Genomic DNA, 22,152 nt, shown 5'->3' on the forward strand with positions numbered 1-22,152 from the left:
ATTTCCTGTTTGGAAGTTACTGCTACAAATCAGAGCTCGAGGCATACTCACCCCTCTCTTTTTGGTGAAACTTTTCCCAACGTTGGTCTGTGCCAGCTCACGGTCCATCTCATTCATGTACGACCTGAGACTGCCCAGGAGCTCCTCAGGAGACACCTTCTGCTCCTGCCTTTGGTTTCCAGCATCCAGGTCTTCATCATCCCCATCTGAGAAATCAAACTCCTCCTCTTCATCCAGATCATCAGAATCCAGCTCCTCCGAGTCTGCCCCTGGGTGTTACTTTGTGTCAGTACCACAGCAAAGAAATCAGTGCTGGGATTTATTTCAAATAAAGAAGCAATCTCACCTAAAATTCTGTCCAGTGCTTTTGTAAAAGAATCCACGTCAAAGGTAACATGGGATTCATCAGATGCCCTGAAATATAAAAATATTTTTAAATAAATAAAACTTTTATGCTTGCATAAGCCTGACACAGGCACAAGCCATATTGATTTCTCTCAAGCCAGGATTGAAATTGAGACATTTGAACTTAGGAGTCCTCAGAAGTTTGAGGTCTGTATGGATGAGACATGAAACAGTGAGTGGAAGAATTCTTGGCATTAAAGAGAAAGATTTTGAAGACCACAAAATCAAACTGAGTGACAGAGAGCAGCTCAGCTTGCAGCACTTTAACCTGCACCCGTGTCAGAGTGGTACCAAGCTGATTTAAAGCAAGTCCATGTTCACTGCTATGGGTTTGCTTCAGGCCCCTGCTCAGCAGAACACCCTCAAACCCTGGTTCTCTGCATCACAGAATCAACCACAGGGCTGCAGCAGAGTGCAACACTCTACGCCACACCCCAAACTCAAAGTGCTACTACCATGGCATTTCTGCTCCTTCATGCGTGGACACTTTGGACACAAAAGCCTTCATGCTCTCAGCAACTGTTTCCAAGTCATATTTTTCCTCTTCCTCATTTGTGGAAGGAAGGGACTCATTTCTTGCCTCCTTCAGCATCTGATCCAGAGCATCTGGTGTAATATCCAGCCAGCTGTCATCTGAAAGAACACAGGACAGATCAGTTTTCCTGCACAGGCCTGCTGGCCCACAGGGCACAAACCAGCTGACTGACAGGACTGCAACCACTTTGCAGCTCACTTTTGCAGTTAAATTTTTGTGCTGATCCTGGGTCACATATGACATTAGGCAGAGAGAGGCTGAGAAGAAAAGAGTGGATATTTCATTTCACTACTTTAAAACTCTGCAGAGTTCAAACTAAGAGATACCATTCTAGTCACTGAGAATCCTTTGGCCAGTAAGTGGAAGAAGAAAAAGGCTCACACTTAATTGGGAGACCCAATCCAGTATTTTGTCTTAATGAAGGCTGGATTTGCTCTCTCTTCACAGCTGTCAACATTCCCCCTCTCCCCTCACAAAGAATCATCTGTAATAGGAATAATTCCCCCCACCCAGCTCACCATCCTCTGCAGGAAGACAAGCTGCTTCTCTCTCAAATTCCTTCAAATCAATGGATGTTGTCTGTAGCAGTGTCAGGATTTCATCACCTGGGCTCACTTCAGCAGAGCTAGAAGAAAAAAAATCAGTTTACTGAAATAGATTCAATGAGATCACATGCTCTGCATTCAGGTTTTCACTCGAATTCTCAATTTTTCCTTCTGTGCAAACACATCCAAAAGGGAAATGAATCTGGGGGAAGTACCAGAGAGCTACACAGAGAATTGGCTAAAACAGGACACAGTCCCTGCAATTCCCAGCTGATGGCCCCAAAGCCCATTTGTCATGGCTCTTTTTCTTTATATTTATTTTGCCTTACTAAGATGGCCAGATCCCAAACAGCACAGACTGGAAACTCAAAAACTAACAGTCAGGATACTGTGAGCTGGCAAAGCCTCAGGTATTTTTGTAGTGATTTATTTTTTGGCTTTGATCTTTCAGAGAAATCTACAACCAGCTCCTTGAGCAAAGGAGACAGGTTACTCTGTATTTATTATTCACTGGGGCTGCTTTTCAATGAGACTTCTCTACACTTTCTACAGTCAACCAAGCTAATAATGCTTTTCAGCCACCTCTCAACCCACTTGGAAGAGCTCAGCATCTCATAAAACCGAGATGAAGAGTTACTCGAGCAAGAACTTCTCCTGGTGGAGTGTTCCAGAGGAATTAGTACTTGTATGTCCTGGCCACAGCACCCATGTCAAATGTGTGATGGAGAAAAGGGCTCAGGTTTTTTATAACAAGGATTTTAAAGGTCAGTTAAAGGATTTGTAGACAGAGTATAGGATACTCATGACTTTCAAGTAGCTCTTACCTTTCTGGCAGGGCAACAGATTGCTGGAAGTGATCTTCTGCCATATGCAACAGCTCCAGGTACTTCGCAGATCCTTCCATTTCTCCCTGTTTAATGCAAGTCACAGGCATGAATCCAAACAATTCTCCTTCCCCTCCCTCCTCACAGTCAGGCTTCCTAAGGATGACTGTCACACAGAAATGCTGAGAGCACCAAAACAAGTAAAACCTCTTTGCTATGTACACTTGGAACTGAATATAGCATGAATATTCCTATATTTGATACTAACCTAAGAATTTCAATAGAGTTGTCCAACTTTATAACCTTCAAATAAGAAGTCAATTTATGTCCAATTTATTGACTTCAAATAAGTAGTCAAAGGCACCCTTTAAAGAAACCCCACAAAACCTCACCAAAACCCCAAGAACTCACAAAAACCACACACACATAAAAATTACACTTGCATGGCCCCAAATAGGTCTGTGGTGTTATGTATGGATCTTGAAGAATATTTCATTCTAGAGGCATGGAAATTAAATGCAAACCAATGAAATCAGTTACAACTCATACAATCATCTGGTGATTTTCTCCATTCAAGTGTATTTCTCCTCTTTTTCTAGATGAATGAATCAATGACCAAAATGTGCTTTTTCATTTTTAATTTCCAAAATAAATTACTTTCAAAGGGGAACAAACTGCACTTGCCCCCTTTAAAGACACTAATTCATTTTACACAGAGATAAGGATTCAAGTTCTTACCCTGCTGCAAGTCCTTACACAAGTTCAAGAGCTAAAATATATTTTCCCTGGAATGTTTAAAAGCCACGGACACGCTGCCTCACCTTGAAATAATCTTTTTCCTTCAAGCTCCTGAGGAACCTCTCCCACAGAGGACCACTTAACACATTTCTCTTGGCATCAGGAGCTACTTTACTGCTCTTGGAGCACAAAATTTCAAAGCCATGAGCCTGAATATAAAAGATTAAACAAGAAGAGGGTCTCAAAGGTGTGACAGACTTTGCCCACATTTTCCTGGAAAAGAAGACAACTTCCTGACAACGACTCATTTCCTAGACATACATAAACCAATGCATCAAAAATCATTACCAGTTTCATGCCCAGCTCGTAGGCTCTGTACTGAGGATGAGATGGGGTGGGCAGGGTGTACCCACTGCGTCTGTCTGGAACAAACTTCTGCTGCACCAGCTGTGCGTACAAACACCGAGTGAAAGTCACCTGAAACAGCCAGAGCAGAGAAAAACCACTCCCTGCAGCGTGACTGTGTTATGGACACTCCCACCAAGCTCACTAAAGCCTGTTTGAAGGCACACATGTTACAGGCAATACCTGAGACTGCATTCAAAATAGATCTTTGATAGATTTTTTTCTGATAAACTGCTTTTCAGGCTTTACAAAGTATGCTCCAAATTGAAATACCCAAGTAAATATGAACTTTCATCAGTCTAAATACATTAGGAAAAATCCTCAGTATTCTGTATTCATATCAATAAGGTGTATTTTCAATTAAAATTAAATTTTATTAAAAGTTGAGATTTTGGAAACAGTTTAGAAGTCCAAAATTTGGCTCTGAAGCTTCTTTTCAGGAGTCTAGTGGGGCAACTCTGTAACAAAGTGCATCAGATACAACAGTGCTTGGACAGTGCTCATGAAACACTTAATAAAAGCTTTCACAGGGCTGTGTGAGCACAGCTGAGAAGGTGAAAAGCCTTGGAATGAACCACTGGTCACTGGGCTGGCAGTGCTGTCAAACTGCTCTGATCACACAAGATCAATTTACCTAGCAGGCATTTCAGCAGAGGAACAACTATCACAATCTCTGCTTTGAGAAACAATTCTCTCATGATCAGCCCTTTGAAAGTCCAGCCACATCGATCCAGAGAAGCTACTAATGAAATGACCTGGAAATTCATCCCTGGAGCAAGAAGGAAAGAAAAACAAACCAAAACCAACATAAAACCCGCAGTTTTAAGTCAAATCTATGTGTTTATACCATTGGCCACAGAACCCTTGTCAGTTACAGAAGGGAATAAGTGACAAGGCTTCAGAAGAGCACTTCTCAGGGTCATCACAGGTTTTAGAAGAACACTTACCAGGGTCATCAGAGGCTTTAGAGAGCACTTACCAGGGTCATCACTCGCTGGTCGGCAGGGAAGGTTCTGAAAGGGCGCCGGCAGGCCCGTAAATCGCCCGGATCCCGCAGGTAGAAGGCCTGGACGGCAGCAGCCACCAGGGACGGGCGCTGCCTCAGCACGGCCACGATTCCGGCCGGGAGGAAGCAGTGGGCTCGGTGCAGAGAGGCCTGGATCTTCTCGGGATACCTGAACAGCAACAGAGAGTAGGAAGTGTACTGCAAACTAAACCACTCCTTTTCTATCATGAGGCTCATTTTCACTTTAATATTTACCTGTATCACGGGTCAGAAGATTATTCTGGAGTCAAAACTTGGCCAATCTAATGCCTAGAATGTCTGTTTCTATAATTCATTTATATAAATGTACATGGCTAATAAAACTGAATCCCCCACATGGGTAAGATGAGTCCCTGTGAACTTAACCAACATAAGCAGCTAGGCAGTATTCTTCACCATACTCTGTAAAACTTACATAGTCAAATCCTTGCAAAAAATAAAGTACAGGGATGGACACAGCTGCGACAAGCTGAAGCTCTGACAATTCTGCTAGTTCTACATTTTAGGTCAAATACTCTTTTTCCTCCTACACAGGGCTCCTAAAAGATCATGGAACTTCCAGATTTTTCAGTATAAGATGTGAAGGAAGAGTAACTCTTGTCATTGTGGAATTACAGCAGTGAACCAGTGTCAGATCCCCCAAATCACAGCCTACAAGACACTGATCCCCCTCTTTCCAAGAGTGCCACAGGAAAACCCTCTAGCTGCGGGTTTCTAAAAAGAACACACATATTGGAGAAATGTTTAAACCCCAGAGAGCACAGAACCAAACCCCACCGTTGCAGAGGACCGAAATAAAGCCCCCACATACCCCTCGATGCGTTTATACAGCGCAGCTCTGATGGGCTCTGCAGCCAGGAACTCCTCAGAGCGGGTGGATAACAGTGCCAACGCCTGTGGGATGGTGGGGCAGGGAGCAGGGAGGTCCCAGTCCTGCTCCGAAGTCTCTGACAGTGGAATGATGTGCAGCTCTCCTTTGTAAAAGAACACCTGGCAGACAGGAATGCTCTCATCAGAACAGTCACATACAGAGCAATGGAAAATTTCATTTCATATACAAATGCATTCATTTAGAATATAAAGGACAAATAGAGAGCCTATACAGGAAGCAGTATAGATTTTTTTTTTTAAAGTTATTCAAGATGCCAGATACCATGATCCAACCAGTAAAAGCCCCTATTTTAACTGCAAGTTTCATCAAATATATCTTGTTTCCTTAAGAACAATAATACCAAGTTTCTCTTCAATAAGAGAAGTGCTTCAGGAGAATCATCATAACCTACTTCAGAACATCACAGGGATTAAAAAGCATTATTTCAGGTGCTACATGTGACCTCTGCTGGTTCCTGATCCTAAGAAAAGCCCTGAATGCAATGTCCTCAACTCCCTCACTCTGTGTTTTCCCTCAAACAAAAGGAAAAGATGAGCCTGATAGTCCAGGTACACACTTGCAATCAATTTTTGTGTAGTGTTCCAATCTTTTCAGGAATCTTGGATTAAGGGGAAAAATAATCAAACAATGTTTTGCTAATGACCAAGTTAATTATTTCCATTCTACTCCATTGCCAGTGACGTACTAGCAACCATCTATATCCAGGTGAAGGTGTCTGATCATTATTTCACCTATACCAGACAAAGCCTGTGTCCTTACAGAGATAGCGACACTCCAACCCAGAGCATTCCCTACTCTGATGGCAGCAAATCCTCTTGCTTAACACTCCAGAATATGTTAAAAAAAAATAAAAAAAAATATCCAAGTGGTTCTAGCAGAGCTAGAAAGTTCAGGTGGATACAGGAATGCTCCTGAAGGGAGCAACAGTAAGGGACAGACAAGCACTCTGGATTTTCAGAGGCAGTCCACCTGGCTAGAGGTGCAAGAGAAAACTTCAGCTGCTACATAAAAGGCCACTGTGGCCCCTTTGCCAACTGTACAGAAGTTTTACTCACCCTGTTTTCACTGTTCTCAGGATTCAGCCATTTGGGGAGAAAATCAGCTGCTTCTATCAAGAGAAACTCTCCATCGTTGTCATCAATCCTGGCCAAGAAGAAATTAGTTTCTTAGAAAGAAAAGCCTTGCAGAGCACAACACACTTTTGAATCCGTGTCTGCTGGGCTTTTCTTTTTTTAACATTCACAGAAGCCCAGAAAGGCTTAGGTTAGAAGGGACCTTAAATGTCATCTGCTTCCACCCCTCCTGGCATAGGTAGGCACACCTTTCACTAGCCCAGGCTGCCTCAAGCCCCATCCAACCTGGCCTTGGACACTTCAAACATGTATGGGATGGGGAAACACCTCCAAGGATGGGGACTATTAAGACAGGACCTTCAGAGCATAGGCACTGCCCCTTTGCACCCCTCCCAAAAAAGCACCTCAGCAGGACCCACCTTACCTGGCTGCCAGCCCCGGGAACTCCCTGGTGATCTCCCGGACCAGGTACACAATAAACCACTCATCCTCCACGTTATCCCCGAACAGGGTGGTGCCGCCGATGTGCGCCGGGGTCTCGCCTGGACGGGGCAGAGAGAGACGAGAGGAGGCTCAGCAACCACACACTGTCCACACAGGCTGCGGAGTTTCCCTCACTGGGGATATTCCAGACCCCGCTAACAAAATCTTGTATCGTGTGCTCTGGGATGACCCTGCTGCAGCAGGGAGGTGGCGCCAGATGCTTCACTGGGGTCCCTTCTAGCCTGACCCATGCTGTGACACTGTGAGTCCCTGAAGCCGCCGGGTCCCCCCTCACACACCCTCGGCCTCCCTCACGGGGTCCCGCCTGGTGCCCCTCACACGCTCCCGGTTCCCGGGTGTCCCTCACACGCTCCCGGTTCCCGGGTGCCCCTCACGCTCCCGGTTCCCGGGTGCCCCTCACACGCCCCTGGCTCCCGGGAGTCCCTCACACGCTCCCGGTTCCGGCCGCTGGGTGCCCCTCACACGCTCCTGGTTCCGAGCGGCCGGGAGTCCCTCACACGCTCCCGGTTACCCGGGCGTCCCTCACACGCTCCCGGTTACGCGGCTGCCAGATCCCCCTCACACGCTCCCGGTTCCGGCTGCTGGGTGCCCCTCACACGCTCATGGTTCCGAGCGGCCGGGTGTCCCTCACACGCTCCCGGTTCCCCGGGTGCCCCTCACACGCTCCCGGTTACCCGGCTGCCAGATCCCCCTCACACGCCCCACCCCGGGCGCTCCTCCCCTCCCGCCGTGCCTGCCGGCCCGCTCCCTGCTCACCGCGGCGCGGCACGTAGTGCAGGCGGAACGGCTGCCGCTGCCACACGTAGGCGGCCAGAAGCGGGGCGAAGCGCACCAGGGCCAGCTCAGCGCAGCGCCGCAGCAGCGCCTCTCCGCCCGGGCCCGCCGCCGCCGCCGCCGCGAACAGGCGGTAGCGCACCGCGTCCTCGGGCAGCGCCGGCCGCCGCAGCGCCTCCATCGCGCCGGGGCCGCGCTCCGCCCCCGCGGGAGGAGCGGCGCGATGGCGGCGGCGGCGGGGCGGCGGCGCTGAGGATGATATCGCGATACGCGCGGAAACCGGTGCAGGCGTGAGTGGCCGCCGCTACCCCGGTGCCCGGCGCGGCCCCGAGCCCGAGCGCGGTGCCGGTCGCGGTCCCCCCCCACCGGCCCCACTGCCGGGCCTGCCGCCCGCGCTCCTCCCGGCACCAAACAGGGCCCCGTGACGGCCCGGTCACCGCATGTCCCCCACGGGAGATGGTTCCCGGGATTCCTGAGCACCGGTCCCCGCCAGACACCGGTGTGACAGAACGCGATTAAATCCCTGTAACTGGCTTTTTTTCCCCCTGACCCAAGAGTTGGGTCAGTTCCGACTTACTCGGCTCATTTACTCCTGTTCTATTCAATTTAATTTAATTTTATTAATATACATAGATAATGGAGTTGTCTCTGCTTCTAGGGAGCTGTAGCCCATTTCATAACATCTGAAGCTTAAATTTAACTGATTTTAAAGCCAAGACCTTTAATTCCGTATTTATCCTAGAGTTAGACACCTTAAAGCTTTGGCGACAAGAATTAGCTTTGCAATAATAAATGTGTGCACGGTCCTTGAGAAGCAGGAAAGAAAAACCTATAAAGCTCATTGGGAACTCCGTAAATGTTTATTCTTGTAAGTAACACCAAGTTCCACTTCTGTTTTTTCAGGCAAGGACTCCCAAAACATGCCTTGAGGAATCACCCACTGCCAGAGCCACGGGCTCAGGTGTGCTCAGCCACACCCACGGCTGAAAACCTTGGCCAGAACCCCAGGTACTTGTCATGATGTATCTCATCCAGCTATTCTGATCTTTGTTTACTGGCACACTTGATTTGTAATTTTTCATTGTGGGCTGTTTTGCTTTTTATTTTTTTTTGGTTCGACCTGCGCATTTCAGGGAGTCGGGAATCCATAAGGAATCGGATGATCATGGGGATCCACGGACTGCTAGTCAGGGTTGTGCTGACACCTCCACAGAAGACAGCTCAGTCTTCTCTTGGGGCTATGACGTGAGTAGAACATAATCATCCGAGCCAAATGTAGCACAGAAAGACACTTGAAATACCACTGCAAAGACATGTCAGAATAGAAATGACTGCATCTGTCAAAAAATCATGGTAGTGACTAGAGAAAGAACATCTCTTTTACCTCTTTCCATCTTTCAGTTCAAAACATACGAGGCTCATACTGTTCTGTTAATATTCTGCATTTCCACTAAAACATTTGGAAATGCAAATCATTTAGTGCACGAGTGTATCTATAAATGCTGATATTGTGGAACCCAGCCATGGCTGGATGACTTTCAGGTGCTTGGTGTGAGTTTATCAAACTTCTGCATCCTTGCATGTTTCTCAAAATACAGTAAGCTCCTAAAACATTATTTTCATTTAGAAATGTTTTATTTATTCTCATATTCTCAAAGTCAAGCATGCTGTTGCCTTCTGGAAGGTGAGATGGAGCTGTTTAGATTTAAATGATCCCAGAACTGACCCAGATTTTTTATCTTCATGTAACCAAGGACCTGACCATCCTTCAGGTTCAGTGTTTCCCACCAGCCTGCCTGCATTCCTTTTTGTGTTGCTGTTGTTTGTGGACCCTGGAAGCAACAAATCCTCCATTGCATTAAAATATCACTGAATTTTATCCTTCCTGTTCTGATTTCTTTAAGTCTTGTAGCTTAAATATAATAATATGGGTATTTCAAAATGCTTTAATAGTTTTTTTTCTACTGTGTCAATGTAAGCTTTTTATGTGGCTGACATCCATCTTAAGAGCAGGCTGCATCATCTCTGGGAGAAAATGATTTAAAGTTAAAATCTTCTTATGCAATCCTGCTAAGCTTTAAACAAATAGTCGTGTTTTTCAATCCTATTTTAAAAGATCAATTTAAAAAAAAACCCTGCAAATGCTGTTCACGAGGTATTTTCATTCCTCTCTAGGAATTTGACAAAGCTGCCACACAACAAGTTCAGCAGATGTTCCGACAAATTGATGAGCTTCTGTATGAGCAGAAAGAAAACGTTCATGTTGAGGGACTGCGAGAGGAATGCCACCAGTGGTCCTCCAGCTTTCCTCATCTCAGGTATTTTGTTAATAGACTGATGCTGGTACCTTCACAGCCAGGCTGGGGATGCACACAGTTGCTTTTAAAACAGGTGGCAGGGTGGGTTTGTGCAATTATGCAGTGGGTAGAGATAAAAAAATCACTCTGGTGATGTGCCTGCCTGTCATTAGTGAACATCCTCTTACCTCACATGTGGTTCCTTGACAGAGGTTTGTTGCTATCTGCGACTGACTTGGCCTTAACAGAGCAGAATTCTCTTAGGAAACTCGAAGTGTCACCAGGAAAACTGCACAGCTTCCCAGGACAACTTTTGGGCTGTGCTGCTGTTCTTACACCCTTCAACAATCGTACTGCCAAGGTTTTCTGCTGAATTTATGCTTTGCTTTTGCTGTGGCAGGGTGGTGGGGAAGCAGGTGGTGACCCCCACAGATGAAGGCTATGGATGGTACTCCAGTTCTGCCTCAGGCAGTTTGGCTCCCTCAGATGTAAGTTCGCCACAGGAAAAGGATTCTGATGAGTAAGTACCAGCAGTGAGCCTGGATCGTGACAAGGTGGGAAGGCAGGTTTGTTCTCTGCTTCTTGAAGTGTGCAGCCTTCCTGTAAGGCTGAGTTTTGAACAAAGCACACTTTTTTTTTTTCCCTTTTTAACTGAATTTAGTATACTTAGAATAGCAAGAACATGTAGCTGTGCTTTTGCTGACAACAGTGAAGTGGCCAGTAAATAAAAATATCTTTGCAGCTGATGATTTCTTAAGAATATGTGTGTACTGTAGCTGGTTTTATTATTAATCATCTGTTAAATTTGCCTAGGTCTTAAAAAATGCAAAGCACTATGTTAGCGCTGCTTTTATTATTTAGTGTTTTAGAATGCTTTTTAATCAGCTTTGGGTATTTTTTCCCTGAAGTTTCAGGTTTCTTAGCAAGAATTAAAAGGTATCCAAACCAAAAGTTGTTACTGTAATGAATAATTTTTTGGCCTCGCTACTGCTTGCTCTTAACAACTGTGCTGTCTCTCAGTTATCTGAGGTGGAATGACAACTTACCTTTATTTCTGCTTTCTGAAAACAGTCACCTGTTCAGATTTAGTGTTTTGGGCAAGAAGGTGCCACTTTTTGTTGCTCCTGCTCACAAAAAGGCCGACCCTTCCAAGCCTCCGACCTCGTGTTGCTCAGAGAGCGATGAAGGGGAAGAGGAAGTCATTCTCTCCGAAGGCATACTGGAGGAATACTTGGCATTTGACCACAGAGATGTGTAGGTATTGAATATTAAAATAGTGTCCTGGGGTTCCTGCAGTCAAGATACACATTCTTGATGAATTTATTGATCTTTTCTCTAGAGAGCTTTCAAAGGCCTGAGGTTGCCCAGGCACTGGGAATTTTCCCAATCTATTTCCTAGGACCATTTCTTTCATAAATCATGTTTAGGAATATTTTGATAATTTTTCATACTGTCCATTTTTCTGCTTGGTTTGAATAATTCATTCCATCATAACCAAGAGTCTGTGTATTTAATAATACATACAATAATACAAATAATGTTTTGTAGCACCATTTCTTTTTTACACTATGTCAAATTCACTGCTGTTAGTTATGCAAAAGCAGTGTGCTGCTTCTGTTTTGTAATGGTATTTTGGGTGGAATTGTACCTTTCTAGATTTTTTTTCAGTGGTAGCTTTTAAGAACTAGAGTGCATTTTATGCTTCTCAAGAAACAATTACCACTATTTTTATCTTTTTACCCCTTTACATTACTCAACCCTACAGTATGAACATATGGCCTGGGTAAGGACTCTGGAGAGTACTGTCAGTTCCCGAGTACTTAATAGGTTTTAATAATTAAAGCCACTTATCTGCATGGACCATTAAATTTAAACTGTAATGTTTCTTGGTTTTACCAGGCTAGAGAGACATTGCTGCAGCAAATAATATCACTCTCTTGCCTTCAGGATTCTGTCCTGTCATTAGATATGGAGCCTAACAATGTGATGAAGAAGTATCACTGTAACAATTAATACTGATTTTTTTGATGTGAATTTGATCTCATGGGTAAATTACTGTTCATGGAGTATGATTTATAATCATTCTGTGTAGGGAGGCCAGGGTGGGTCAGTCATTTCTCACCGAGGTCAGTGGGAAAAATAAAAGTAAATATAGGACATAGTGTGTTTCTGGTGCAGGTAATACTTACTTTGTTACAGGGAGGAGGAGTTGCACAAGAGGAAAATATCCTCTGGCAGACGGAAATTGGGGTTTCCCCCTGTCTCTCCCTATTCCTACATGAAGGATTCCGTGCTGACATTTCTATTTGATGATGTCTGGAGTGAAGTCCTGGTTTGCATGGAAGAATTGATCTGCAGGCACTGGGAAGGGTCAGCCTCTGGTAAGGATCACATTTAAAGGGAGGGCTCAGGAGGGGGATTTCAGCTATTTTTGCAAAGATGCCATGGGAGAGAGATGTATTTGGGAATGATCTCTTCTGTGAGAATAAAGAGGTTATTTTGCTAACCGTGTGAAACATGTCTTCAAAACACTTATCAGAGCTTGTCATCCAAGGGAACGCTAAAAAAATTTTGATTCGTAGCACTGTCCATGACTAGCAATGCCAACATTGACAGGAATTCTCTGCTGCTTTGCACAGATGATGAGAAGAATATCATAAAAATAGAAACGCTCCGAGCAGATGCCAGAAGCCCTTTGCAGGTGGATCCTCTGCCAGCACTGTTACCTCGGGTGCCACACACAAAGATGCCCTCAGTGACATCAAATCTGGTAAGGATTTTTAGCCAGCTGTTGTTTTGTGTGGGGATGAATCAGAGTGTTACCCAAGACAATAGACTGGTTGTGTTTAGGTAAATAACTAGTTTGCACTTTGTGTAAATGCTGGCTGTCCTTTCTGACATTTTAGTTCTGTTATTACTCAGTTGGAAGTTTTAATTCCTACTTTTCTCCTTGAAACCATATTTTGTATTTGTGTGTGACAATCATGTGGTGGATTCAGGATGTAGATCTTTCCACAATTTAATGCTTGAATTACAGTGAGGTTGAGGAGTGTGTGTATGATCCCATTCTTACATTAACAGTTAATTCATCCAGCAAGAAGAGAGCAATCTCTGCAGCTCTAGACCAGTTGTTTTTTTTCTCAGACATTGAATTTAACTGTATAATCTGCTTTAGATGATCTGCTTCTAGAGTGGTGAGCATCAAAATGTTACCTGTTTATTCCATTTTAATTCAGCTCTTTCCTTCTTATTTCTTTTTATTTATTTCTCCTTTATTTCTTCCCCCTGCCTGTCCTTTGTGTCCCCTTACTGTGTGTGTAGTGCCCAAAACCCAGAGGTGGCCGCAAAAGCAAAAAGAGGAGAAAAACACCTCAAGTATGTATTGGATTAAAGCTCTGCTATTTTTAATTTGCTCTTGTTATGGTGGGTGGAATATGATGGCTTTTTCCAGATCAGTCTGTATCTCAGATAAGGACTTTGCAGATCTGTTCTTTACATAAAATATCAATATATGCTGAAAATTATTTTTGTAAAGCTTCTGATTATAGTCATTGTTGGAAGATCAGCAAATGAGCTGCTCAGTTGGAAAATACTGTTAGGACATTTTCTAAGCACTGTCATTCGAAAAAAAATTAGATGCCAAGATCCCTTAGCTGGGGAAGTAGTATAACTGAGTATATATCTGGATATCATGGAAGAAATTACTGATTTTTCTCCAAAGTGATGTAGGAAGTCTGTAAATATGTGTGTGTGTGTGTCTCTGCCAAACAGTAATTTACTTACTTTTTGTTCTTAAATTCAGCTAAGTCTCTCTCAAGGGTCAAGTAGTGGCTCTCAGCGTAACCTGAATGGCTTGATGGTGATCCATGGGATCCAGTTACACCAAAGGAACCTGCCTGTAGTGGAGAAAACACTGTAAGAACAACACATCACCTGTAGTAAATAAAGTAGAGCACTCTCACAGTGAGAGGGATTCAACCCAAAACCTTTTAAGATAAATTCCTCCTCCAGAGAAAACAATTCTGTTATTTTCCTGCTTGGTTGGTTGTTAATTTGTCCTCTGTGAAAACTGGTATGTTGAAAATGGACACACATAATTTCTGGCCACGTATTTTATGATTAAAGTCACCTGTAGGGGAGCACTTTGGTAACAGCAGTTGGCATGCTGACCATCTCTCTTTTGGTCTTGTAACTTTTTGTTGTTGTCAGGGACCCGGATGACAAACGGCCAGGTTCGAGTTCCCTCCTCTCTACCCGGATGTGGCCAAATCATCCCCTGGAGCTCAGCACCTCATCCCTGTCCCGCTGCACGAGGAGGAGGAACGCCCCTCCACGGACCCTGCACCCCATCGGGACCCCACGCTCCGGAGATGATGTCTGCAGGCGCCTGTACGTCCCCAAAACAGCCTCTCCCTGCAGGGCACCGGGGTCAGAGGGCATGGAGAAGCATCCCTGGGTAGGGAGGACATGGATTATTGGAGTGAGGAGAGGAACTGCCCCTTAAAGCACGTAACTCCCCTGAGGAAGCTGATGTTCAGTGTGCTGCCAGCTGTGAATCACATACATTCCCATGTTCAGGTAGTTTTGCACACGAGCAGTAGACCTCAGTCTGTCCTCTGAAAGCAAAGTGAACGCCACCATCTCTTCCTTGACGCGGCTGTCTTTTCCTGCAGCCTATTTTCAACATAAATTTAAAAGTCTGCAGTTTTTGGAGGTCATACTGCATGTTGCTATCCTAGCCCAGACTGGACTATAAAGATGTTCAAATAGGTTATCTGGCTCTTACTGTGCCCTTAGTCACACCTAGAATATCTCAACTTCTATTTTCCACAATGACCTGACTGAATGGAGTCGTTTACAGGGTATCAGGAAACAATGCAGGATCTGATAGACCTGTCTATTCTATGTAGTTTAATTATTTTAGTAGTTTAATTAGAATGTAGTTTACTTTTAGTTTTGCAGTTTACCTATAAATTCATCCAGCCTGTTGCTTTCTTGTCACATACTGTTGAGAGACTTATTCCTTGTCCCTTCATAACTGGTATTTCTCCCTTCTGTATTTTATGTTCCTGTTGCCTTTCCTCAGGCTTCAGTCAATCTAAGAAATACTGACATCTCTGCTTAATTAAGATATATTTTTAAATATAAGCAGAGAGCACCAGGAAAGCCTTTTGTAAAATGCAGATTATGGTGTGAAGCTTTTCCAAGGTATTTTTACAAAACAATCAACTCCAGGAGGCCAAAGAAACTGAGAATATTACACCTTTCCACCTGCCAAACATATTAACTGTGTGTTTTTTCTCTTCTTACCGGTGCATTCCAGCCTGACTGCACAGGAGCAGGTGACCTCACCCTCCCCACTGCTGCTAAACAGAAATCACCCCCTGCCACCCATTGCCACCACCGCCACCGTGGCAGAGCATGGGAGCACCACAGGAGCCCACAGGCAAACGGTAACAAGCACAAGAATCTCATTTTATTACTGAATAATCTAAAGTTGTTATCACTGCTGGTCAAATTATCCAGCCCAAGAGTTCCAATTTATTTGTTGTTTTGTGACAGAAAGTCAAGTAGATGCATGAAAAATGTTGTATCGGTTTTGAGTAACAGCATCACCCACGCTTACATGCTTAGTTCTCACTAATGCCAATTGAATGTTTCCCTCCTCATAACTAGGTAAAAATTGGACAATTAGCTTTAACTCCTGGATTGTTTTCAGTGTATTGCTGCCCTAAGAAAAAGATGGAACTCTGTTATTCCTCCTTGCAGAAACCTCGAGGGAACTCAAGCCGTGCTCACAGTGTCACGACACAAGAAGACGCTCACCAGCAGCTCCAGGAGCAGCTGTTCTTACCTGATCCCTTCTCCAGGCCTAACACAACCAGCACATCCTCGGTAAAGCATGGCTAATTACACCACATCATCCTTAATTACTGAAAAGGGTGCTTTGAGAATTAACATTAATAATGTCCAGTCTGTTTCAGTATCAAGTACTCTCGGTTTAATTTACTGAAACTATACTGATACCTTCTTGGATCTAACAACATAGTTTTATCTAAGGTTTGAAAGCTGTAATTTCAGCACAGCTGTTAATTAACTACTTGATTGATTTCTGTGTATAATTTCAACATCCTGGACTCCACAGTTTTAAAATCTGCTTTGGAACAGCACAATTTTCTGAAAGACTGCCTCTAACTGACCCAGTGATCATTCTAAATAAGTGTTAGAAAAGTGTATTTTCTACTTCTGAAGATGATTTGACCTTTCTTTAAAACTTTCCTTAGACTGTCACAACATCTAACTCATTACCAAATACACATTTAAGTAGTTTGTAGTTGTATTATAACCTTGCTGATTTTTTTTCATGCAAACAGAAGTATCTTGAACTGTTTTTCCAGCCCCATTCCCAGCGCCGCCGTTCTTGCACTGTTATTGATTATAGCAATCCATCCTGGACAAGAAGAGGATCTACAAGTTCAGGTATGTTCATCAGTCACAGGGTTCAGTAAGATCAAACAAAGGGAGTTTTTGGGACAGGGATGCATTTCCTAGAGGTACATTCCTACAGGTATTATCCATTTTTCAAAGTTCCATCCATGTCCTTAATTTGCCATTCTACAGATGTTATCCTTCCTATGTCCTACTCTACTCCAGAGTATAGTTGGGTGCATTTTGCTGGGATTTTTTTATTACCACCAAATATTTAAACCAAGAAGCTTAATGTCATCAACCTCAGTGCCTCTCAGTGTCCAAGTTTTCAAAGCAGGAGTTGTCAGCTTAAATAGAAATAGTAACTTGAGGTTAACAAGGGCAATTAAACTGAAGTAACTCGTTTTTAAACAAGCAAGGAGTGCTTGAAAAGTTAAAATAAGTATCTTCCCCCCTTCAAAAAAAAAAAAAAAAAAAGCAAGGTGAGTTTTATGACTGCTGTATTGACAAAACCAATTTAAATTAGCAGAAAAGCTTTGCAGACACAAATACTTAGTGAAATATCAAGGAATGCAGTCACTCCCTGCAATGCAGCGACTCAGCAAGCCCAAGCTCTGCCCTTTTTGGAAGTTATAAGCAATGCAGTTGATAGCCATGTGTTAAAAGTAAAAAGATATTTTAGCTGTAGGCTAGAGGATATGTATTTGATGCTCAATTCCTTCCCAAAGTCTTGAGGCTGTCCATGATCTTGTTTGTCAGGTCTTCCACCACGTGGTTCTCTGAAAGCCCACGGCCGAAGTGGATCAGGGACAAAAAGCAAAGAGAGGCACTGAGGTGCCATGGAGAAGCATCCACCCATCCATCCCTCTCCAGAGTCATCAACCACCTCTCCTTCCCAGCAAGGTCAACGTTGTTTACACGGAGTTTTCAAACACCCTTCCTTACAGATAGTTATTTTTATATAAATCTAAGCAGCAGCTGCCAAAGATTAGAAGGGGTGCACTTAAACATTCCATTTCCAACCAGTAGAGGAAGTGATGCTCCAGTGGAAGGGTGAATACACTCCAGTGAAGCCCAACTCCTAGGAAACCCAACAAACACTCTCAGTCTGTGCTGTTTTCCATGAGGTTGGTGACAGGTTCATGTCCTTACAGGCAGGTACTGCAGGACCTGCTCATTTTTCCCTTGGGAAGGTTAACCTGGCCTTCCACAGCTGTAGTGATTTACATTTTTTAAAAGTGTATTTATATGTTTAAATATGTTTAAAGCAATATTGTACTAGCAAAAGCCAGAACTCAGGCAAGTGATGAATGCTGTGGTAGCTGCAGCAAATATGAACACAGGTGTGTAGAACCAAGGCAGCAGAGCAGATGATCTGGCAGCTCCAAGGGCAGCACACCACTGCCTCTTCCTGAATTATAATAAAACCTTTTACCTCTTCCTCAGTGACTCAAGAAGGCTGAACAGGCAAAAAAGAAACTTTTTACTACAAGTAGTTTCAGACAGTACTCAAAATCTTCCTGGTGAGACATTTTATGGTAATTTCACAGAATAGCTCAGTGTCCCTTTGTAAAAATTCCTGTAATTACACAAGTTTTATTCACTCCAAGGTAGAGTTCCAGAAGCCACTGATGCAATAGAGTTTTTAGGAGCTGTGTCTGCCCTGTGTGACAGACCTAACAGAGGCATTTGGTGGAGTTGGCCTTGTGGCTCCAGATAAGACAAATAAAACCATCAAGTACGGGCTTCTCAAAATAAGTGATTAGTTGAAGGTCTTACTCCCAAACAGTAAGTGCCAGGCTGAAATGTAAAAACAAGCTGAGGTAACCACTGGCTGTATTTAAACAAAGTTAGGACACCCCACAAAAAAAGTTGTTCCTTTCTAGTCCAATTAAAGAGCACTGTTTTCCTGTATCTTATTATTCTTCAAATTACAGTTCACAAAAGAAAAAAAAAAACTTGTTAGTATTCTTTATGAAGTGGCTCCCTTACTTCCCCCACTCCAGACTAGCTAATAATTTTTCATCAATATTGAAGTTCATGAGTCCAGTTGATCTAAGCATGCTTCAATCAAAAGCAGGGAACTGTGCAAATAGAACTGGGTTAACCTGCCTTTGCATTTCCAGAAGTTTAAAAAAAAACAACAAAAAAACCAAAAAAAAAGGCAGCTCTGAGCTCAATCTAAACCTCTAAAGTTTTCAGAGAGAGAAGCTGATGCTCACCAGAGACTTCTACTCACTAAACCATTCCAAAATACAATTTCTCTTCTGGAACACTGTGCAGTGTGTCAGCTATGTCAGGCAAAGTGCAGATAAGCATCCCATTTGTATCCGTGCCATTCCTCAGGGACCAAGTGAGTTTTCTGTAGCACAAGAGTTACAAAAGCAGACAAATAAATGTGAATAGACTTCTGTTAACATAATGTAGTGTTTTACAGCCTAGAGGAGTCAGTGGGTTTAAAAAATGCAGTTGCCTCCTAAGGCCATTTTTGTTTTTTGTACAGATGGCTGACACCAGGGACTGCTCCTAGATTTATTTTGTGTAATAAAAGTAACCTTCAAGCCCCGTGTTACAAAACACAGTGATATGCTCTACATTCTCAGAATCACGATTAATTTTGAGAGAAGTATAAGGGAACAGAGACCATCTACCTCTGGCTGCCCCCCAGGAGCTGTTGTTGAAGTTGTGAGGGCCTTCAGCTCCCAAAGTGTTCACCTCGAGACTCCTACACCTTTGAAAAACGATCCTCCCTGGAAGTGTGTGGGATTTACTTGACTGAAATCAGAAGAATCAACACAACTGGCTTGTTTTAAATAGCTTATTTAGAAAACATACAGAGAACTAGTATGCAAAACTGAAAGAAACCCACCCAAGAATGTTTATTAAATCCGCAATTTTCCAAACTATCTTTATAAAACTACTGGAATATCTGAAAAAGAGCCGTTGAGCTGATGTGCAAGGACCTTTAAAAATAGCAGGGTTTTTACAGAAGAAATGTGTGAATAGCACACATGGATCTCAACTGTAGAGCACCCAAAGGGTTTGAGACAGTAGCACAGAAATGCCTTGTCTTGTTCAGCATGCATACTCTGTCATGCCTCTCACTTATAGCCAGTCAATGCACACAGTCCAAAACAGGAGCCTGGAAAACACCCAAAATTCTCCCAGATCCATGTTTCCATACAAAATGAAACCTGGTATTTCAGTCTACACTGTTCCTTCTGCCTTTCTTTTCTTGCCTGAGGTCTTCTTTGCTCCTTTCTTAGCACTGTTCCCATACTTTGCTTCCAGCTGGGCAAAGAAATTATCCATTTCCTTTTCTCGAACTCTGCTTCGGCTCTGGGGAGGGGGAAAAGAACATCAAACAGACTCAAACCTTTTGTCAGTTCCCAATGCAGCTTATCCTACCAAACTTTGATAGCTACACAAATTCTTGGGCTGTATTAAACAGCAAATACAAGCTACAGGAAGTTTAGTATCATCATTAAAACTCCCTGTGAAACTGCCTAAAGCTAGAAGTTATTGCATTAAGTACTCCAAATGTTTAACTCTTGTAAATTTTTAAAAAGACACACGTAATAAAATCCATATTGTACTCTAATTAAAGCACATAGTTAACATTACAGCCAGGTTTTAACCTCATGAATTCAGAAGAGATGCAAGGATGCAAAATAAAAGACACTCAGGGAAAACACAATTATAAGCCAGTAACAAAGTTATCTGCAACAGAAGAAGCCTTACTTTTATCAGCGCTTGCAAGTCATTTTCTCCACTAAGGCCCAGTTCATCTTTAGTCTTTTTTGCCTCTTTAGCTTCTTTCTCTGCCTAAAAGAACAAACAAGTTTTTTTTTAAGAAGTATTTTGCATGTTATCTGACCAAGTCTTACAGGAGTTACCAAATGCTTTTTTTTTTTGGCATCTGTGTACAAACAGCTGCAGGGGAGTATCAAGGGTTTCCAAGTTTGGCCACAGATAAGGAAAGTCCATTCTGGTTCCACCATTGAGCAGAGCAGGATATTTTTCTGCTCTTTCACGGTGTTGAATGTGATGTTTGTCCCTGTTCCCACACCCTTTTTTTTTTTTTGTCTTGGTAGATACTACATTAACTTTAAAGTTACTATGATGTGCATATAACGTTCTACAAAGTGTCCAAAAGTACACGAAAGTCCATTTAGGGCAGAGCAGTGTCACACCTGCCAGCAGTCAACCAAAATGTATTTTCACCACTTGTTTTTGTTAACTCCAGCAACCCACAGCTTTGTAGATAAATGCAGGCACACTGTAATAAACTGTAATAAGCTGTTGCTTATAAAAAGGAAATAAAGAAGTAGAAAAGCCTTTCACATTGATTTGGGGTGGGGGGGTGACGACCATAGGTGACCAGATGTGAACAGCAAGGTGTGTAACCCAGCAATCCTGTGACAAACATCTCAGGAACTTCTTTCTGCCAAGGGAACAAGGTTATGGGAATCAATTGCTGCAACCTACCCGTCTTCTTCTGGACATCATCTTCTGCTTTGACTCCTTTACAAAAGCCTTGAAGGATGGGAGCTCCCCGGAGTCGATGCCTTGCTTGATCATTTCCCGTATCCTGGGCTCATCCGTGTAGTCCACGCACATCACGGACTCCATGATCCGATCCATGTCACCCTTGAAATTCATGTACGCTGCCTTTACATCAGCCAGCTCTTCCTCAGAGTTTTTGTAGTTATTCTGGAAGTCTTCGATGTCTTTCACGGTGACCTGGAGCAAGGAGGCGATGCTCTATGAGTTACAGTACTTACTCAGCAGGTAGATTGAAGCGAAAACACGTAAAACCGAACAAAACAGAGTTCTTGTGTTTCCCAGCCCCATCCCACTCCCACCTTGAAGAGCAGGTGCCAGTACTCCAGCCAGTCCCGCCCGTCCTGCAGCGCCTCGGCGTCCTCGTCCACCATGCCCGTCTCATCGTACGCTGCGCGCTGATTCTCGTCGCTCAGCACGGCGTACACCTTGCCCAGGATCTGCGGGACGCAGGGGTCACTCGGGGAGCGGTCACTTGGGGCTCAGTCACCCACTGTCAGTCACCTGGGGGGCACTGGGTTGGGCACTCAGGGTCGGGGTTGGTCACTGAGGGTCGGCTGCTCGGGGTTCAGAGGGGTCACTTGTGGGGTGCTGGGTCGGTCTCCCTCGTAGCCGCCACCGCCCCCCTCCCTCGCTCTGTCTTTTCCTCCCTCCCTCCCCTTCTCCCTCGGTCTCTCCTCACCTGGAAGCGGCGCGTGGCCTCTTCCTTCTGCTCGGGCGGGACGCGGTCGGGGTGCAGGCGCAGCGAGACGCGGTGGTAGCCGCGGCGGATCTCCTGCGGGGTCGCGCCGCGCCGCACGCCCAGCACGCCGTACAGATCCGCGGTGCCGAACTCGGCCTCGCACTGCTCCGACAGCGCCATCCTACCCCGCCGGGACCGACACCGCCCCGGCCTGCCCGCCCTTCCCGCGCCCGGGCTGCTGCTGCGCGGCTGCGCTGGGCGGGAAGAGCCCGTGCGAGAAGCTGAGGGGAGGGACCGATGCTGAAGGGAGGAGGAGGGGCCGCCATCCTGGGGGGAGGCTGAGGGGCGGCACCGCTGAGAAGAGGCGGTGGAGGAGCCGCCATGACGACGGGAAGCTGAGGGGCGGCGCCGCTGAGAAGAGGCGGTGGAGGAGCCGCCATG

At 44.4% G+C, this 22,152-nt stretch overlaps 3 protein-coding genes across 3 annotated transcripts in view; 1 reads left to right on the plus strand and 2 right to left on the minus strand.

The window, feature by feature from the left end:
* ECD (ecdysoneless cell cycle regulator) overlaps window positions 1-7,941 on the minus strand; it is a 13,907-nt gene extending 5,966 nt beyond the window's left edge. Inside the window, exons 1-12 of the mRNA XM_015632796.3 lie at window positions 7,723-7,941; window positions 6,887-7,004; window positions 6,445-6,532; window positions 5,309-5,487; window positions 4,432-4,627; window positions 3,396-3,524; window positions 3,131-3,256; window positions 2,310-2,395; window positions 1,459-1,565; window positions 861-1,038; window positions 347-414; window positions 52-269 (exon numbers count right to left, since the gene is read on the minus strand). Coding sequence (XP_015488282.1) covers window positions 52-269; window positions 347-414; window positions 861-1,038; window positions 1,459-1,565; window positions 2,310-2,395; window positions 3,131-3,256; window positions 3,396-3,524; window positions 4,432-4,627; window positions 5,309-5,487; window positions 6,445-6,532; window positions 6,887-7,004; window positions 7,723-7,921 — 1,692 coding nt within the window. The 5' untranslated portion in view covers window positions 7,922-7,941. The remainder of the gene's footprint in view (window positions 1-51; window positions 270-346; window positions 415-860; window positions 1,039-1,458; window positions 1,566-2,309; window positions 2,396-3,130; window positions 3,257-3,395; window positions 3,525-4,431; window positions 4,628-5,308; window positions 5,488-6,444; window positions 6,533-6,886; window positions 7,005-7,722) is intronic.
* On the plus strand, window positions 7,929-18,597 carry FAM149B1 (family with sequence similarity 149 member B1). The gene is made up of 15 exons (XM_015632797.3): window positions 7,929-8,030; window positions 8,644-8,748; window positions 8,874-8,985; window positions 9,916-10,058; window positions 10,438-10,557; window positions 11,109-11,291; window positions 12,237-12,418; window positions 12,677-12,807; window positions 13,359-13,412; window positions 13,840-13,952; window positions 14,247-14,426; window positions 15,361-15,490; window positions 15,807-15,932; window positions 16,436-16,517; window positions 17,226-18,597. The coding sequence occupies exons 1-15, from the start codon at window positions 7,996-7,998 to the stop codon at window positions 17,297-17,299; spliced, it is 1,770 nt and encodes a 589-aa protein (XP_015488283.1). The 5' UTR covers window positions 7,929-7,995; the 3' UTR covers window positions 17,300-18,597.
* A 387-nt stretch (window positions 18,598-18,984) lies between these two features.
* On the minus strand, window positions 18,985-21,983 carry DNAJC9 (DnaJ heat shock protein family (Hsp40) member C9). The gene is made up of 5 exons (XM_015632812.3): window positions 21,712-21,983; window positions 21,332-21,469; window positions 20,955-21,209; window positions 20,208-20,291; window positions 18,985-19,805 (listed from the first exon to the last, which is right to left on the minus strand). Exons 1-5 carry the CDS (start codon window positions 21,889-21,891, stop codon window positions 19,674-19,676), a joined length of 789 nt encoding a protein of 262 aa, XP_015488298.1. The 5' UTR covers window positions 21,892-21,983; the 3' UTR covers window positions 18,985-19,673.
* Window positions 21,984-22,152: the final 169 nt, after the last annotated feature.

Source organism: Parus major, chromosome 6 (genome assembly GCF_001522545.3).
Source record: "Parus major isolate Abel chromosome 6, Parus_major1.1, whole genome shotgun sequence".
NCBI classification, from domain to species: Eukaryota; Metazoa; Chordata; class Aves; order Passeriformes; family Paridae; genus Parus; species Parus major.

Coding starts and splice junctions, on each gene's coding strand:
- FAM149B1 (XM_015632797.3), top strand. CDS start 7,996: ATGATATCGCGATACGCGCGGAAACCGGTGCAGGC. Junction 13,413..13,839: donor AGAGGAGAAAAACACCTCAA/GTATGTATTGGA, acceptor TCTTAAATTCAG/CTAAGTCTCTCTCAAGGGTC. Junction 15,933..16,435: donor ACACAACCAGCACATCCTCG/GTAAAGCATGGC, acceptor CTGTTTTTCCAG/CCCCATTCCCAGCGCCGCCG.
- DNAJC9 (XM_015632812.3), bottom strand. CDS start 21,891: ATGGCGCTGTCGGAGCAGTGCGAGGCCGAGTTCGGCACCGCGGATCTG. Junction 21,210..21,331: donor ACTGGCACCTGCTCTTCAAG/GTGGGAGTGGGA, acceptor TCCTTGCTCCAG/GTCACCGTGAAAGACATCGA. Junction 19,806..20,207: donor ACTTGCAAGCGCTGATAAAA/GTAAGGCTTCTT, acceptor CCCCCTCCCCAG/AGCCGAAGCAGAGTTCGAGA.